The sequence below is a fragment of the Tetranychus urticae genome, chromosome 2 (genome assembly GCF_039701765.1).
Source record: "Tetranychus urticae isolate SD_2017Ah chromosome 2, NJAU_TeUrti_SD_1.0, whole genome shotgun sequence".
In the NCBI taxonomy this organism is placed as follows: Eukaryota; Metazoa; Arthropoda; class Arachnida; order Trombidiformes; family Tetranychidae; genus Tetranychus; species Tetranychus urticae.
Window position 1 is genome coordinate 24,996,868 of NC_142959.1, and position 12,915 is coordinate 25,009,782.

The 12,915-nt window shown below is 33.2% G+C and overlaps 4 protein-coding genes across 6 annotated transcripts; 2 read left to right on the forward strand and 2 right to left on the reverse strand.

Moving 5' to 3' along the window:
• Positions 1–70: 70 nt before the first annotated feature.
• On the forward strand, positions 71–2,507 carry LOC107360532 (methyl-CpG-binding domain protein 3-like). The gene is made up of 4 exons (XM_015927205.3): positions 71–433; positions 505–832; positions 1,286–1,390; positions 1,514–2,507. Exons 1-4 carry the CDS (start codon positions 217–219, stop codon positions 2,172–2,174), a joined length of 1,311 nt encoding a protein of 436 aa, XP_015782691.2. The 5' UTR covers positions 71–216; the 3' UTR covers positions 2,175–2,507.
• Positions 2,508–2,904: 397 nt separating this feature from the next.
• On the forward strand, positions 2,905–4,269 carry LOC107360530 (uncharacterized). Of its 2 annotated transcripts, none has more exons than XM_089267953.1 (4): positions 2,905–2,992; positions 3,088–3,632; positions 3,704–4,031; positions 4,107–4,269. In XM_089267953.1, exons 1-4 carry the CDS (start codon positions 2,922–2,924, stop codon positions 4,186–4,188), a joined length of 1,026 nt encoding a protein of 341 aa, XP_089124079.1. In that variant the 5' UTR covers positions 2,905–2,921; the 3' UTR covers positions 4,189–4,269. The 2 variants fall into 2 exon arrangements, with proteins under 2 accessions (XP_089124079.1, XP_025016174.1); XM_025160406.2 differs by lacking the exon at positions 2,905–2,992 and adding an exon at positions 2,995–3,017.
• A 423-nt stretch (positions 4,270–4,692) lies between these two features.
• Positions 4,693–6,243, reverse strand: CSN6 (COP9 signalosome subunit 6). The gene is made up of 3 exons (XM_015927206.3): positions 5,695–6,243; positions 5,459–5,620; positions 4,693–5,373 (listed from the first exon to the last, which is right to left on the reverse strand). The coding sequence occupies exons 1-3, from the start codon at positions 6,079–6,081 to the stop codon at positions 5,014–5,016; spliced, it is 909 nt and encodes a 302-aa protein (XP_015782692.1). The 5' UTR covers positions 6,082–6,243; the 3' UTR covers positions 4,693–5,013.
• A 2,558-nt stretch (positions 6,244–8,801) lies between these two features.
• On the reverse strand, positions 8,802–12,576 carry LOC107360534 (guanine nucleotide-binding protein G(q) subunit alpha). Of its 2 annotated transcripts, none has more exons than XM_015927208.3 (7): positions 11,601–12,576; positions 10,957–11,111; positions 10,744–10,872; positions 10,407–10,536; positions 10,074–10,227; positions 9,023–9,130; positions 8,802–8,950 (listed from the first exon to the last, which is right to left on the reverse strand). In XM_015927208.3, exons 1-7 carry the CDS (start codon positions 11,901–11,903, stop codon positions 8,868–8,870), a joined length of 1,062 nt encoding a protein of 353 aa, XP_015782694.1. In that variant the 5' UTR covers positions 11,904–12,576; the 3' UTR covers positions 8,802–8,867. The 2 variants fall into 2 exon arrangements, with proteins under 2 accessions (XP_015782694.1, XP_015782693.1); XM_015927207.3 differs by having other exon boundaries at positions 10,404–10,536.
• Positions 12,577–12,915: the final 339 nt, after the last annotated feature.

Genomic DNA, 12,915 nt, shown 5'->3' on the forward strand with positions numbered 1-12,915 from the left:
CCTAATGATAACGGAGTATAATTGCCTTTGCTTCGTCCTTCTCTGGTACTTCTTTTAGTGATATTCCACATCTTTGAAGGTACACCATTAGTTTCTGGTGCTTCTATTGATGGTAGTCAACTAGTCTCCAATGCTGATCTAGTTGTAGATTCATCTAATGCCGCACAATTCCTTCCTCAAGACTTTGTTGTACCATCAAATGTACTTGGATCCACCATGTTACAGGAGGTTCCATACACTGAAGTTATTCCTGGTTATGGAAAGGTTAAAGGATTTTCATCTAAACTCAAGTCATATTTACCAGGAAATCCTTTCAAGGGTTTATTCAAACGTAAGGAAAGTGAGGAAGATTTTATTATTGCCGATTCTATCGTAGAAGCTGAACCAAAACAATTTAAAATTGATCCTCGTCTCATCAAGATTGCTTCATCAGGTATGTTTGATCCAGACTCTTGAAAGTCGATTTATTTCTAACTGTCAATTTTTCTTTTCTTTTTTCAAAAGCTGTTGGACATTTACTCCCAGTTGCCAAGAGTTCTGCTTCTGCTGGTATTGGTGCTGCTGTCGGTGCTCCTATCGGTGCTATGATGGGTGCTAAAGCTGGTGCTGTTAAAGGTGCTCAAGTTGGTAAAGCTTTAGCTAAACAAAAGGTTGTGATAAGCAAGAAAATTGGAGAAGTTGCTTCTGAATTCAAATCCAGAAGTATAGCTGTTGGTAAAGCAACTTTAAACAAAGCTGTTTCCAAAATCACTATTAGTCCAACAGACATCAAAATCAAAGAAAAAGTTACAGTGAAAGTACAAAAGCCTAAAAGCTTAGAAGCTTCAGTCAAGTAAGTTAAACTCAACAATCGATTTCAAATCAAACTCGTTGCCTTTTCGCTGTCGAGGTTTAAATCGAAATCATTTCAGAATTAATTATCGCGTATGAATTGCCTTTTCTTTGTAAATTAAAGAGCTAATTAAAGTATACAAATTTTCGTACTAAACTATTATTAAACGTCTAATGATGAATCTAGAATAATTAACTAATTTCAATGTTTTGTAATTTGTTTTAAGTGTATGGTTACTAAATTATAGACTCTAGATCGGACTGCATCGAGAGCCATTCAATGAAAAGTCTTAACATTGAAGAAATCAATGAGCTGGCTTACTTTTTATCGACGCCAACAGATGTCATTCCCAGTGTTTCAATATTTTCAGTGTTTTCAAACATCTGTACATCGCGAACCATAAATTTGACTTTTAGACTGATCTCTAAATTATTTGTTCAAATGTTTCATTAGATTAGATCAAATGGAGTGTAAAGTACTGCCTGATGGCTGGAAACGTGAAGAAGTCACACGAAGAACAGGATTATCAACTGGTAAAACAGAGGTCTATTACTACAGGTAAATATTTACAATTTAATATTCTTTATTGTCAAAAAATTTGACGAACACTTTCGTTTAATTATTATTTCGTTTAATTGGATTTAACCTTGTCGTTTGTTTGAAAACCTTTTCATTTGATAGTCCGGATGGATTAAAATTCCGGAGCAAACCTCAACTGGCAAAATATCTTGGAGATGCTGTTGATCTAACGAGTTTTGATTATCGAACTGGTAAAATTAATTCACTTTTATTGCGTAAAAATAAGAGCCAAAAAGGATCCTTGGATGGAGTTAAAGGAGTAAAGTTATGTGATTCAGGATCTGCCATACCAGTCAGAAGAACTGCTTCTATATTTAAGCAGCCTGTTACCATTATTAAGACTCAACCTGATAGCAAAATCAAAAATGATTTAAAACATAGTTCATCGGATAAACCAAAACAAGTATTTTGGGAGAAACGCTTAGAAGGTTTAAGAGCCACCAATATCGATCAAGAATTTTATGAAAGCTTCGATTTACCTAAAAGCATGAAACCTGTTGGACCAAATGTAGGCCCAGAAACTGCTTTGAGGAGTGTAGCTACAGCTTTGCATCTTCATATAAAGCCAATTACAGGACAAACAGCAGGTCGAACTGTCTTAGAAAAAAATCCAGGCGCTTACTTGGATACTAAACAACCTTTAATCGGTGCTGTAATAATTACTGACGATGAAATAAAACGACAAGAAGAACGAGTAAACAACATTCGAAGAAAAGTGGCAATCGCTGTTACCGACTATGAGAACAGCTTGCATCAAATATGATTAGAGAGTGTTCAAGATTTTGTAATCCTGAAACTTTCAACTGGATTCTTTGGATTTACCATGGATACTTAAGTTACCTCGGTTCTTCAGATACGTTTTTAAATGATGTTTGAATTTGTTTATTTATTTTTCGCTTTTATTTAGAACTTAAATCCAACGATCAATTTTTGTGATCATGTTTGTTAATTTTTTTGAATTGTAAAATTTTTCAATTGTTTGACGGTTTTATTAATTTTCATTGTTTTTAATGTTAATCAATACTTTTGTACCTCATCAATTTTCACTTTTAGTTTGCGTATTTTACAATAAAATAATGTAATTCGTTATTTCAAATTCTTCCATTTAAAATTACACGGAATCTATTCCTGAAATGACTTCAATCAGATAATTTATTCTATGGGCAGGTTTATATCGATGTACTATGGCGACTTGCTATTAGAGAGAGTGATCACTGATCATCATGAGCTGATTCCCTTCGACTTTTAACACTTTCAGCTAAACTTGAATCTTAATTTGGGATTATCAGAGTAACTCAAAATATTCTTGGAAAATTGATTGATATATTTTAATATTGTTGCAAAAATAAGTATGAATTTACTAAATCTTTAAGCTCTAAAGAAATAATCTTTGTAGGATTTAAGCATTCAAAATTTAAATAAAACGTTGGGTCCAACTTCAAAAACCCTCTGAGGCTTAATCCTAATCTTCTGGCTTCGTGCGAAGTACTTGCTCACAAACCGTCGGGCAATGATTCATAGCTTTAAAATCATTTGCCTAGTGACCATAGGTTTAGATGTCAGCTTTCCAACTATAAAAAGGTCAGTGAAAGTGATTTCTTCAACAGTTGAGTTTTCGAGTCATAGACGTTCTCTTGTCGTTTAAACTTTCTAAATTCATTTTCTGTTGTTTCTAGTTTTCTTGAAAACAATTCACATCTTCCATCCAAAATGTCTTCAAATTTAGTTTTCCATATTCTTGCTCTCACCTTCCTGTCAGTCAACCCAACTTCAAATGCTTTCCCTACCTTTGCTTCGTCCTTTTCTGGTTCTTCTCTTGGTAACCTTTTTAGTGGTGTTCCCCACATCTCTGGTGCTTCTGTTGAAGGTACACCATTAGTTTCTGGTGCTTCTATTGATGGTAGTCAACTAGTCTCCAATGATGGTCTAGTTGTTGACTCATCTAATGCCGCACAATTTCTTCCTCAAGACTTTGTTGTACCATCAAATGTACTTGGATCTACCATGTTACAGGAGGTTCCATACACTGAAGTTATTCCTGGCTATGGAAAGGTTAAAGGATTTTCATCTAAACTCAAGTCATATTTACCAGGAAATCCTTTCAAGGGTTTATTCAAACGTAAGGAAAGTGAGGAAGATTTTGTTATTGCCGATTCTATTGTAGAAGCTAAACCAAAACAATTTAAAATTGATCCTCGTCTCATCAAGATTGCTTCATCAGGTATGTTTGATCCAGACTCTTTAAAGTCGATTTATTTTTAATTGTCAATTTTTCTTTTCTTTTACCAAAAGCTGTTGGACATTTACTCCCAGTTGCCAAGAGTTCTGCTTCAGCTGGTATTGGTGCTGCTGTCGGTGCTCCTATCGGTGCTATGATGGGTGCTAAAGCTGGTGCTGTTAAAGGTGCTCAAGTTGGTAAAGCTTTAGCTAAACAAAAGGTTGTGATTAGCAAGAAAATTGGAGAAGTTGCTTCTGAATTCAAATCCAGAAGTATAGCTGTTGGTAAAGCAACTTTAAACAAAGCTGTATCCAAAATCACTATTAGTCCAACAGACATCAAAATCAAAGAAAAAGTTACAGTGAAAGTACAAAAGCCTAAAAGCTTAGAAGCTTCAGTCAAGTAAGTTAACCCCAACAATTGATTTCAAATCAAACTCGTTATACTATTTACTAAAATTATCACTTTTATTTTCAGAATCCAACACCCAATTGTCGGTGATCAATTTGGTAAAATCAAATTGGAAGCAGTTCAACCTAAATCCACCAAAAGTGCTTAAGTGCAATAATTATATAAAAATATTATGTATATCAAAATATAACCTATTTGAGTATTGAAATAAAATTCCAATGTATTAATACTTCCCCTGCCATTAAATTTCTATACCTAAACTTTTCTTCGGATCAGAACCTGGATGGGTGGTGAATTTGAAAGATAAAGAAATTCTGAAACCAGTTGATGTAGCTTGGAAAGAATTTTATAGTAATTAGTCATCATCTTTACATAGAAAGCAAACTATGTCGATAACTGGGTTAGATCTCATCAATAGGTCGGCAACTAGATCTTATGTCTTGTATTGTAGTCTGAAAGAGTTTTGAGCTTCTATTTTCTGAACAAACATGAAACCTTGACTCGATATAAGTCGCGGAAGTTTGAAACTGGAATGAGAAGCTCATTATTAGAATGAAAGATTACAAATGGAAGAAAATGGTATGAAAACATTAAAATCATGAATAGACTTGACTTGTTAAATTGCTTATGAATAAAATCTCTCAATAGTGGAGTTATTACTAATTTTCTTTATTTTTAATGGCAATCAATACTTTTGTATTGCATCAATTTTCATACAATTTTCATGTTTTACAATAAAATAGTGTAATTTTTTCCACATAATACCAAATACGTGAATACAATTGACAAAATTAATTTTATCAAAGTAAGTTATTTTATAGGCAGGAATTTATCAATGTAAGTTATTTATACATTGAAAATTTGTCTAGAAATTGAAGCAAATTTGGAACTGAATAAAACTCTTGTCATTTTTATGTTTGTGATGTTATGATGTAGCAAAGACGGCTTAAATGTTCAGGTCTATTTTCTTCTTCTACATGAATAAAGCTCGTATCCTTCGACCCATTCCTTGGCGATCATAGAGAATGTTAAACTTATTGACAAATTGGTTGAGAGTGTTGGAAGCTTTGGTCAGTGTACTCAGGTAAGTAATCAGAGCAACGTCATTGCATTGGTTGTAAAATTGTTCAGAATAAGCTCCGTTATTGATTACAGGTAGTCTGTAACAAAGGTTGTGAGCTTCTCTGAGTATCTCGTCGTTCCATGGGATGTCTCCTTTTTGGGTGTCCTTTACATACGCTAAAACCAAGTTAATACGATCTCGTAGCATTTTGACAGCATTCAATTGGCAACCAAGATGCTCTGAGATAACTGAGCTATGAGAATCAGAACCCTGTGAAAGGTTGAAAAATAAAGAATAGATAGTTAGGTTGCCATTCAGATAATAAATGAAAGATATTAATATGATGAAAACAAACCTGAGGAGTAGCTGAAAGTTTTGCAACATGATCAAGACCGATTCTTTCTGCTTCTTCTGTTTTGATAGCATAACTTAAGTCAACAAATAGCATTTTAGGTTCCCCACTAACAATATCAATAATTGTTTCGAACATTTTAACAGGTAATTTTGTATGACGACTCTGGAAAGAATAAAGATTTTCATGAATTTAAGCAAATAAATAGAAGATATTAATAAAAATAAAAGACAACATACATATGGGTTAAGCTTCAATAAGACTGGAGACTCGTTGATTTCACAAATTTGTTGATGTACTTTAATATCGGAATCATCAGGAGTATCTCCGGTTGTATACCAGCCAAGAAAATCAAGATCAGGGAAAACTTGTTTAAACTGATTTTCTTTCTGAAGGTAGTATGTTTTGTCAATAATGATCTCCATTTCAACACGATCAAAAAGCAGCTCGAATGAATTCATAATTTCAATATTTCTGCCTTCTTGTTTACCAATCAAAGCACCAACTACCTGCTGTTCTTCACTATTTTGCGCCTTCAGTCGAGTCCAATGTTCCGAAATATTCATTATGACTAATGGATGTAGAGAAGCTGTTAACGAACCGGTAATGTTACAATGAGAACCCATATTGTAAACAGCTTAGAACAACTCTATTTGTGATACCAACAGGATAAACCCAAGAAATGAGACTTAAAAATCGATCAGAAAAACACAATTCAAAATCTAATAACAAACAATTGTCTTAAAATGAATCAAATTTTAACAATCAAAACACATAATGCTGATTAAAAGCTTTAGTATGGCTGAGTGGCTTGGTAACCAACCTCTACAATTGTTGTTTCGATATATCGAGCCATATTTTCGATGTTATTACATTACATTAAATTTTTATGAATCATTTTACAATATCTTCTGAATTTTAAGTTCTGAGTTCTTTTGATTAGTAAATTTACATGACATTTTATTTTACTGAATTAAAAATAACTCTCTTTTTTAAAAAATAATTTTTTAAATCGTTTTTAAACAGCTGCAATGATTTTGAATTTGATACATGATGAATTTAATGTAACAAATTTGATTGATCTTTTCAACAAGAGAAGTAATCGTAAAATGCTCGAATTGCAAACCCAAATATCTCAGGAACAACACAATTTCCAGAAAAAGTACAACACGGTTTTTCAAGCCTTAAAATGCTCTCCCGAATGACATCCCTTCACAATTGTCAGTGAAATCGGTTTCTGGTATGACGATTATTTGCCTTGCAAGTTTTATTGGTAATCCATTTGCAACAATTTATCTATCTTATCCTTTCATTGGTCCAATTGCAAAGAATCTTTATAAACTTTTATCCAAACAACTGTGCCAACAACAGAAACATCGACAGATTTTTCTCCAATAAATTCATTTGCGCTATCTTTAAATTCATTCAAATATTTTAAATCAGCAAAATTTGTATCGAACTGAGTTCTCTGAAAACCAAAGGATTGTAGCCATCAGTGAAATTAATCGCTGTAAAACTGTTAATGAACAGTCTATGCTCTAAAGCCAGAATCCATTAAGTACATGCCACAAGTGCCAGTACCAGAGTCTCCAAATGAATGTGTTTTTTCTCCAATTGTTTTTTGAATACGTCAACACTTTGATTGTAAATCTTTTGTATTTTTCGGTTTGATTTTTTCTCACTGGCCAATTCCATTTCTATTGTTCCATTTATTTAAATTTGTTGTCTGTTAAATAATTCCAAAAGATTCACATTGGATCCCAAAAATGGAACGGAAATATAACTGTTTCAACTGGTATTCATTAACATCTTTTGAAACAAAAACTTCGGCAACTTTCGAATAGCAAAGAATAGCTTTTTTTGCATGAAAATCCACAAATATTGACAGGAAAAATTTTCATTGTCTTGTAGTGAACTATATGTTTACATGGAAATCGCGTATTACAATTATAATAACAGAAAAGAATCTTACAGGGAAAGATAATCATGATATTAAATCATAATATTGATATATTAACTTTTGAGTAAAACACATTTATTCTGGAACGTTGTCTATTAAAAATACAAAAATTTCAATTTGAGGTAATGTTTTGCAGATATTGGCACTATTCAATCAATTTTGTGTAATCTTTTGTATGATCAATGTCATTCGAGCCTGAATAAAGTGAATGCCTGATAAAGATGAACAAGAACCATTGAGATCACTTTTCACTTTCAGTCTCAGTTAACTTAAATAAAAGTACCAGCGCTAACAAATAACATAATCTACGACAGTTCTATCTCATTTAATCTGAACTAACATAGTTGGACATGGAATTATCTAAACAAATCAAGACTTAAATAAGTTAATTGAATTCGATTATCTTCATCAGTTTGAGGATCGACTCATCAAGCTGATACTTTGAAAGGGAAAAAGAGAGCTTACGGGTTCTCGTTTATTCTTACCGTCAAAGTGCTATTTGTACCAAAATCTTGATCCAGATCAACCCATTGATCTTAAAAGGGAAATACCTCAAGTCATCCGAATGCAGATCGATCTTTTACCATAGAAATATTAGGTTTAATGAGTACATGCATTTAATTCCTTCGAATCTTTCGGTTAGTAAATTAAAAAAGAAAAGCAGAGTCAAAAATCAAGGTTTCTATATGTTAGTAAGGTAATGCGGATAAAAAACAAATTAGTGAAATAAAAAGGATAATCACAATATGCGAATATCATCTTATCTCATTGATCTATGTATTCCGATGAACAATGGCATTTTTCGAACGCTCTCTTCATTTGCTAATCCGAATTGAATGTCACACTAATCATTGAAATCGGTTGAGATGACTTGGGGAGCTTACCTTGTTAGTTCAATTTTTAGATGCTCAAATTTCATCTGATAATCATTGTGTGCAACTAACCGACCCTGGTTTAGATTTAATCAGCTCTCAGGTTAATATTGTAATATTGCCATTGAAAGAAATGGAGGAGTAATAACTTATTATGACATCGGAAGTGTCATAGCCTTAGCTGACCAAAAAAATCGTTCAAGTTAAAACTGATGTACTTTGAAATATCAACCGATATTATTTTGTTGTAACTCAAATTTATCCTTTTTTAGGTGAACCTATTCCAAAAAGAATGCTCCCGCCTCATGATTGAATTGATTATTCATCCTTTTGAAAATATTTTCAATTTCATTAATTGAGCAGCAATCTCATAAATAGTAAACCATGCCAATAACTGAAGTAGATAGTATCAATTTGTTGACAACTGAATCTTTAGTCTATCGTAGTCCTGAGCTTTAAACTTGATTGGTCGAAAAAACATGAAACCTGTTGGACTTGATATAAGTCCTGGATGTTTGAAACAGAATGGTATTTATTAAATTCTTATTTAATGGAAAAAGGAAGAAATTTGTAATACTGGCTACACCAAATTGTATTCTTTTAAGTTTAGCTGCAATATAGTGTCTTTTACCGCAGCAAACACGAAACGAATGTTCTCCGTGTCTAAATAAAAAATTGAGAAAAAAAATTTGATTAGATTAAATTATTAAGTGAAGTACATTTGAATGTACATACCCGTGGCACATGTGAAATGAGAGTAAATTATCTTTTCGCTGTCGGGGTTCAAATCGACGAACATTTTCAGAATGAACTCCCGCGCATGAATTGCATCTTTCTTTGGGCCTGTAAATTAAAGACAAGAAAATTATGATGATTAATAAAATAATTGAAATGAAGTAACAAGAAAATTTACTAATTTAATACATGAAATTGTTCAGAGTGCATGATAGATTGACCCAAAAATATTGGGTGGTGGCTCTCTAACTCTAATGCTTGAATCTAAGTTCTCACCGATACTATCACGCGCAATAAAGAGGTAGTTAGACATGGCAAAACTACCTCTAGAAAGAAAGAGGAAGCATGAAAATCGCGAGTAGAATGAGGGAGACACCAGGGACGAGAATGAAAAAGAAAGTGAGCAATAAAATGGGGAAAGGAATAGATGATAGAAAAATAAAGGAGCATAGAGCCATGGGAAGAAGGTTAGATAAGAGGAACTGGGCTGATTTAGCCAAGGATTGAGGACCAGTGATAATGAACAAGGGATAATCAAGAAAATGGCAAGAAAGAAGAAAACATGAGATAACAAAGATTGAGAAAGAAAGAGAAATAAAATAAGAAAGAGAATAAGAAAGTGTGAATAAGAAAATGAGAGAGTGTGAGAGAATGGGAAGAGATATATGAATGAACTATTGAATGAATGAGTGAGGAATGTTAGTAAATACAATAGCCAAAGAAAGAGACTAAAATTGAGAAACAAACTAAAAATTACGCTAATGATTCAATCTATTAATTAATCTGTGAGTGCTATTGCTGTGTTCAAGCCATTAAAATTGTTCACAACACATATGAAGAGATAGTAGTGAGTTTATCAATGAGTTTACGAAAGGAGGAAAAAAAATAGATAGACGAAGAGAGGGAGAGAGAAAGAGAGACACAGAGATAGATATATATATGGGGATACACATAGATGCATAAATTTGTGGTCAAGGAAGAAGGCAGGACAGTGGATAAATGCACAGTGAAATCTACAATTCTAATGAGGTTATTGAAACAATTTGCTTACCATCGTATTCTGGAAAATAGTCGACGAGATGTGAATGCATTATCTTTTCATCTAACAGGTCTTTTTTGTTTAGAAATAGAATTACTGACGAATTCTGGAACCACGGGTACGTTATTATTGTTTTAAATAACGCTTTACTTTCTTCCATACGATTCTATTGAAGGCAAGCGATATAAACCATGGAGTTGAAACCAAACGTGATTGGATTGATTTTGAAATTGAAACATTTATCCATTATGAACACATTGTACCGCAGTGAGACATGAAAGAGATAGAACAAAAAGTACAGATTAATATGGGGAGAAAGTGAAAATAAGTAAAGATGCTAACCACCTCGTTATCTGACTCGAATAGAATCTGGTCGTACTCGGATAAGGCAACCAGAAAAATAATTGAGGTTACGTTTTCGAAACAATGGATCCATTTTCGTCTCTCGGACCTTTGACCACCTACGTCTACCATCCTGTTTAAAGATGAGAAATGAGTCATGAAAAGATAGAGAAAAAAATTAGAAAACAATCATTTTAAATATTTCCTAAGAAACGAGTAAGCTTTGACAAATATTCAGACTAGAAAAACTGAGATAACGTTTTTCTGTGGTTCAGTTATCATTAACCTCTGATTTTCGAGTTGTAACTGATCAAACAGGGAATTGATTTAATATACTCACCTAAAAATGATAGAATCTAAATCGAATGGGTATTCAATGATACCTGTAGTTGGTACTCTAACTCGGAGAATATCCTGCTGGGTGGGTAAATATTCTGGAGAGGCGATTCTATCAATATCGCTTAGATAGCTAGAGGAGAAATTAAAGAAAAATAGTGAAATAGGAAGTACGATTAGCAAAATTATTCTACTTGATAGGTCGATTTTGACTTACTATTTGGCAGAGTCTGTTAATTGATACTCTCGTCTCCTGTCATAACATTCCTGGATACCAGGATCAGCCCATAAACTTTTGATGGCTTCGACAAAAGGGGGTTCAAATGATGTAACTGTTTCATAGTCCACTGACCGAACCAATTCGGCATTTTCCTAAAAAAGAAGCAGAGTAGTAAAGAGAAACAGAGAATTTAGAAAAGCATATTCATAAAACATTTTGTTATCTGTGGAAATAAAGACAGAATCTATCTGAAGGTCCATAGTGCAACTTCTCATTCCTCTTTTCTTCATCTTATTTTTTTCTATCTCTACCTCCTCTTCATCCACCTTTTATCTTAGCATATCACATCAATGAATGAAAATTTTTTCATTCTCCTCGCTTCACTTTACTAGGTTAATTGAATCAGACTGATCCTCTCTTGACCATTGAAATTTTTAGTAAAGGTTGATGATGTTATGATGTGATCTTCGAGATCTTAGGAATGGGTAACTAGATTGATATTTAATTAGTTGAGTTGATGATTAGCAGAAGCACAACATTAGATGGTAGTAGATGGTGCACTAGTGGCATTGAAATGAGAAACATACACAAATACACAGACGAATATGAATCATCCTTTCGAAATTTCACTGATAACTTACTTTGTTTTTTATATCCTTATAAGATATACCTAGCATATCCATGGCTTTTATCATGCTTTGTATAGCCATGAAAATGTTTTGGAAGACAAGTTTAATAAATCCTCTCTTGTCTTCATCTGAATATCCACTTCCATGGATAATTCTCATTTGCTTGATAAAGGTGCTTTTACCAGATTCTCCGGTTCCTAAAAGCAATAACTTTAATTCGCGTCTGGCATCCCTTTTGTCTTTTCTTAGCTGCCTTTCGATTTCTTGGTTAATCCTACGTTGTTCCTTGGCCTCCTCTGATAGACAGCAGGCCATTCTGGAAAAGATGGATCCAATTTTGGCTTGTTAGATGAGGCGGTTCCAGCTTCCAATAGAGTAGATCAATCAGTTAATTCACTAAAGATGTTTTTTGGATGGTTAGATGTGCTGAGTATGGTGGATGTGTATAGATGATGATGAATATATATGTATATATATAAAACAAGGAAAAGTGCAGAGACCAGAGATGCTTTTGCAAACAAAATAAGAGGCAACACAAAACAAGGAGCAGCCGAAGTAGCTGTAAAAGTAGTGATTTTTGGTGAGAAGTGTTGAAATGGTTGAAATTGATAAACACAGAAAAAAAGGCGAAGGTAGATTAAAAGGAGACTGAATCTGAAAGAACTGACAAGGAGAGACAGGGAGAGACAGATAGATAGAGTGAGAAAGAGAGAGAGAAATATATAGATAGAGAAGAAATTGATAGAAAGAAGAAAAGGAAAGAGATGATAAAAAAGAAAGAGAAAAAGTGAGAGTGGAAAGAAAGAGAAGAAGAGGGAGTTAAAGGGAAAGGGGAGAAAGAGAGAGAAGATGATAAGGATGAAGTAGCTTTTCTATAAATTAAAGTTAAGAGTTAATAAATTGTTGAAAAAACAATCAAATTAAATTGTCAAAAAATCGAATAAAATGTATATAAAAATGAATTTATCTTCTCTCTCTTTCACCTTAGCTGATTTAAGGGGCTGGGGGTTACCTGGAGACTTGAATGGAGATGCTCAGTGTTACCATCGAAGTCCCGCGTCTTTTGAAAAACCCATTGAGAAATGAATATTTTCAGGTGAAAAATAAAATCAAACCGATTAAAATATGTTCAAAAATATTTACCTTCAACATGAATGGTTAACTTACACATGATAGTAAATTGTAAATAAATTGTGAAATTAAGACAAAGCTAAAGGTTTCTCCTTCGCCATTTTTTTCATCATCTTTTTACAATCCAACAAAACTAAAGTTTCAATCTTTTCACGTTTCACCCAATTTCTTGCTTCCTTCCTACCTTAAACAATAT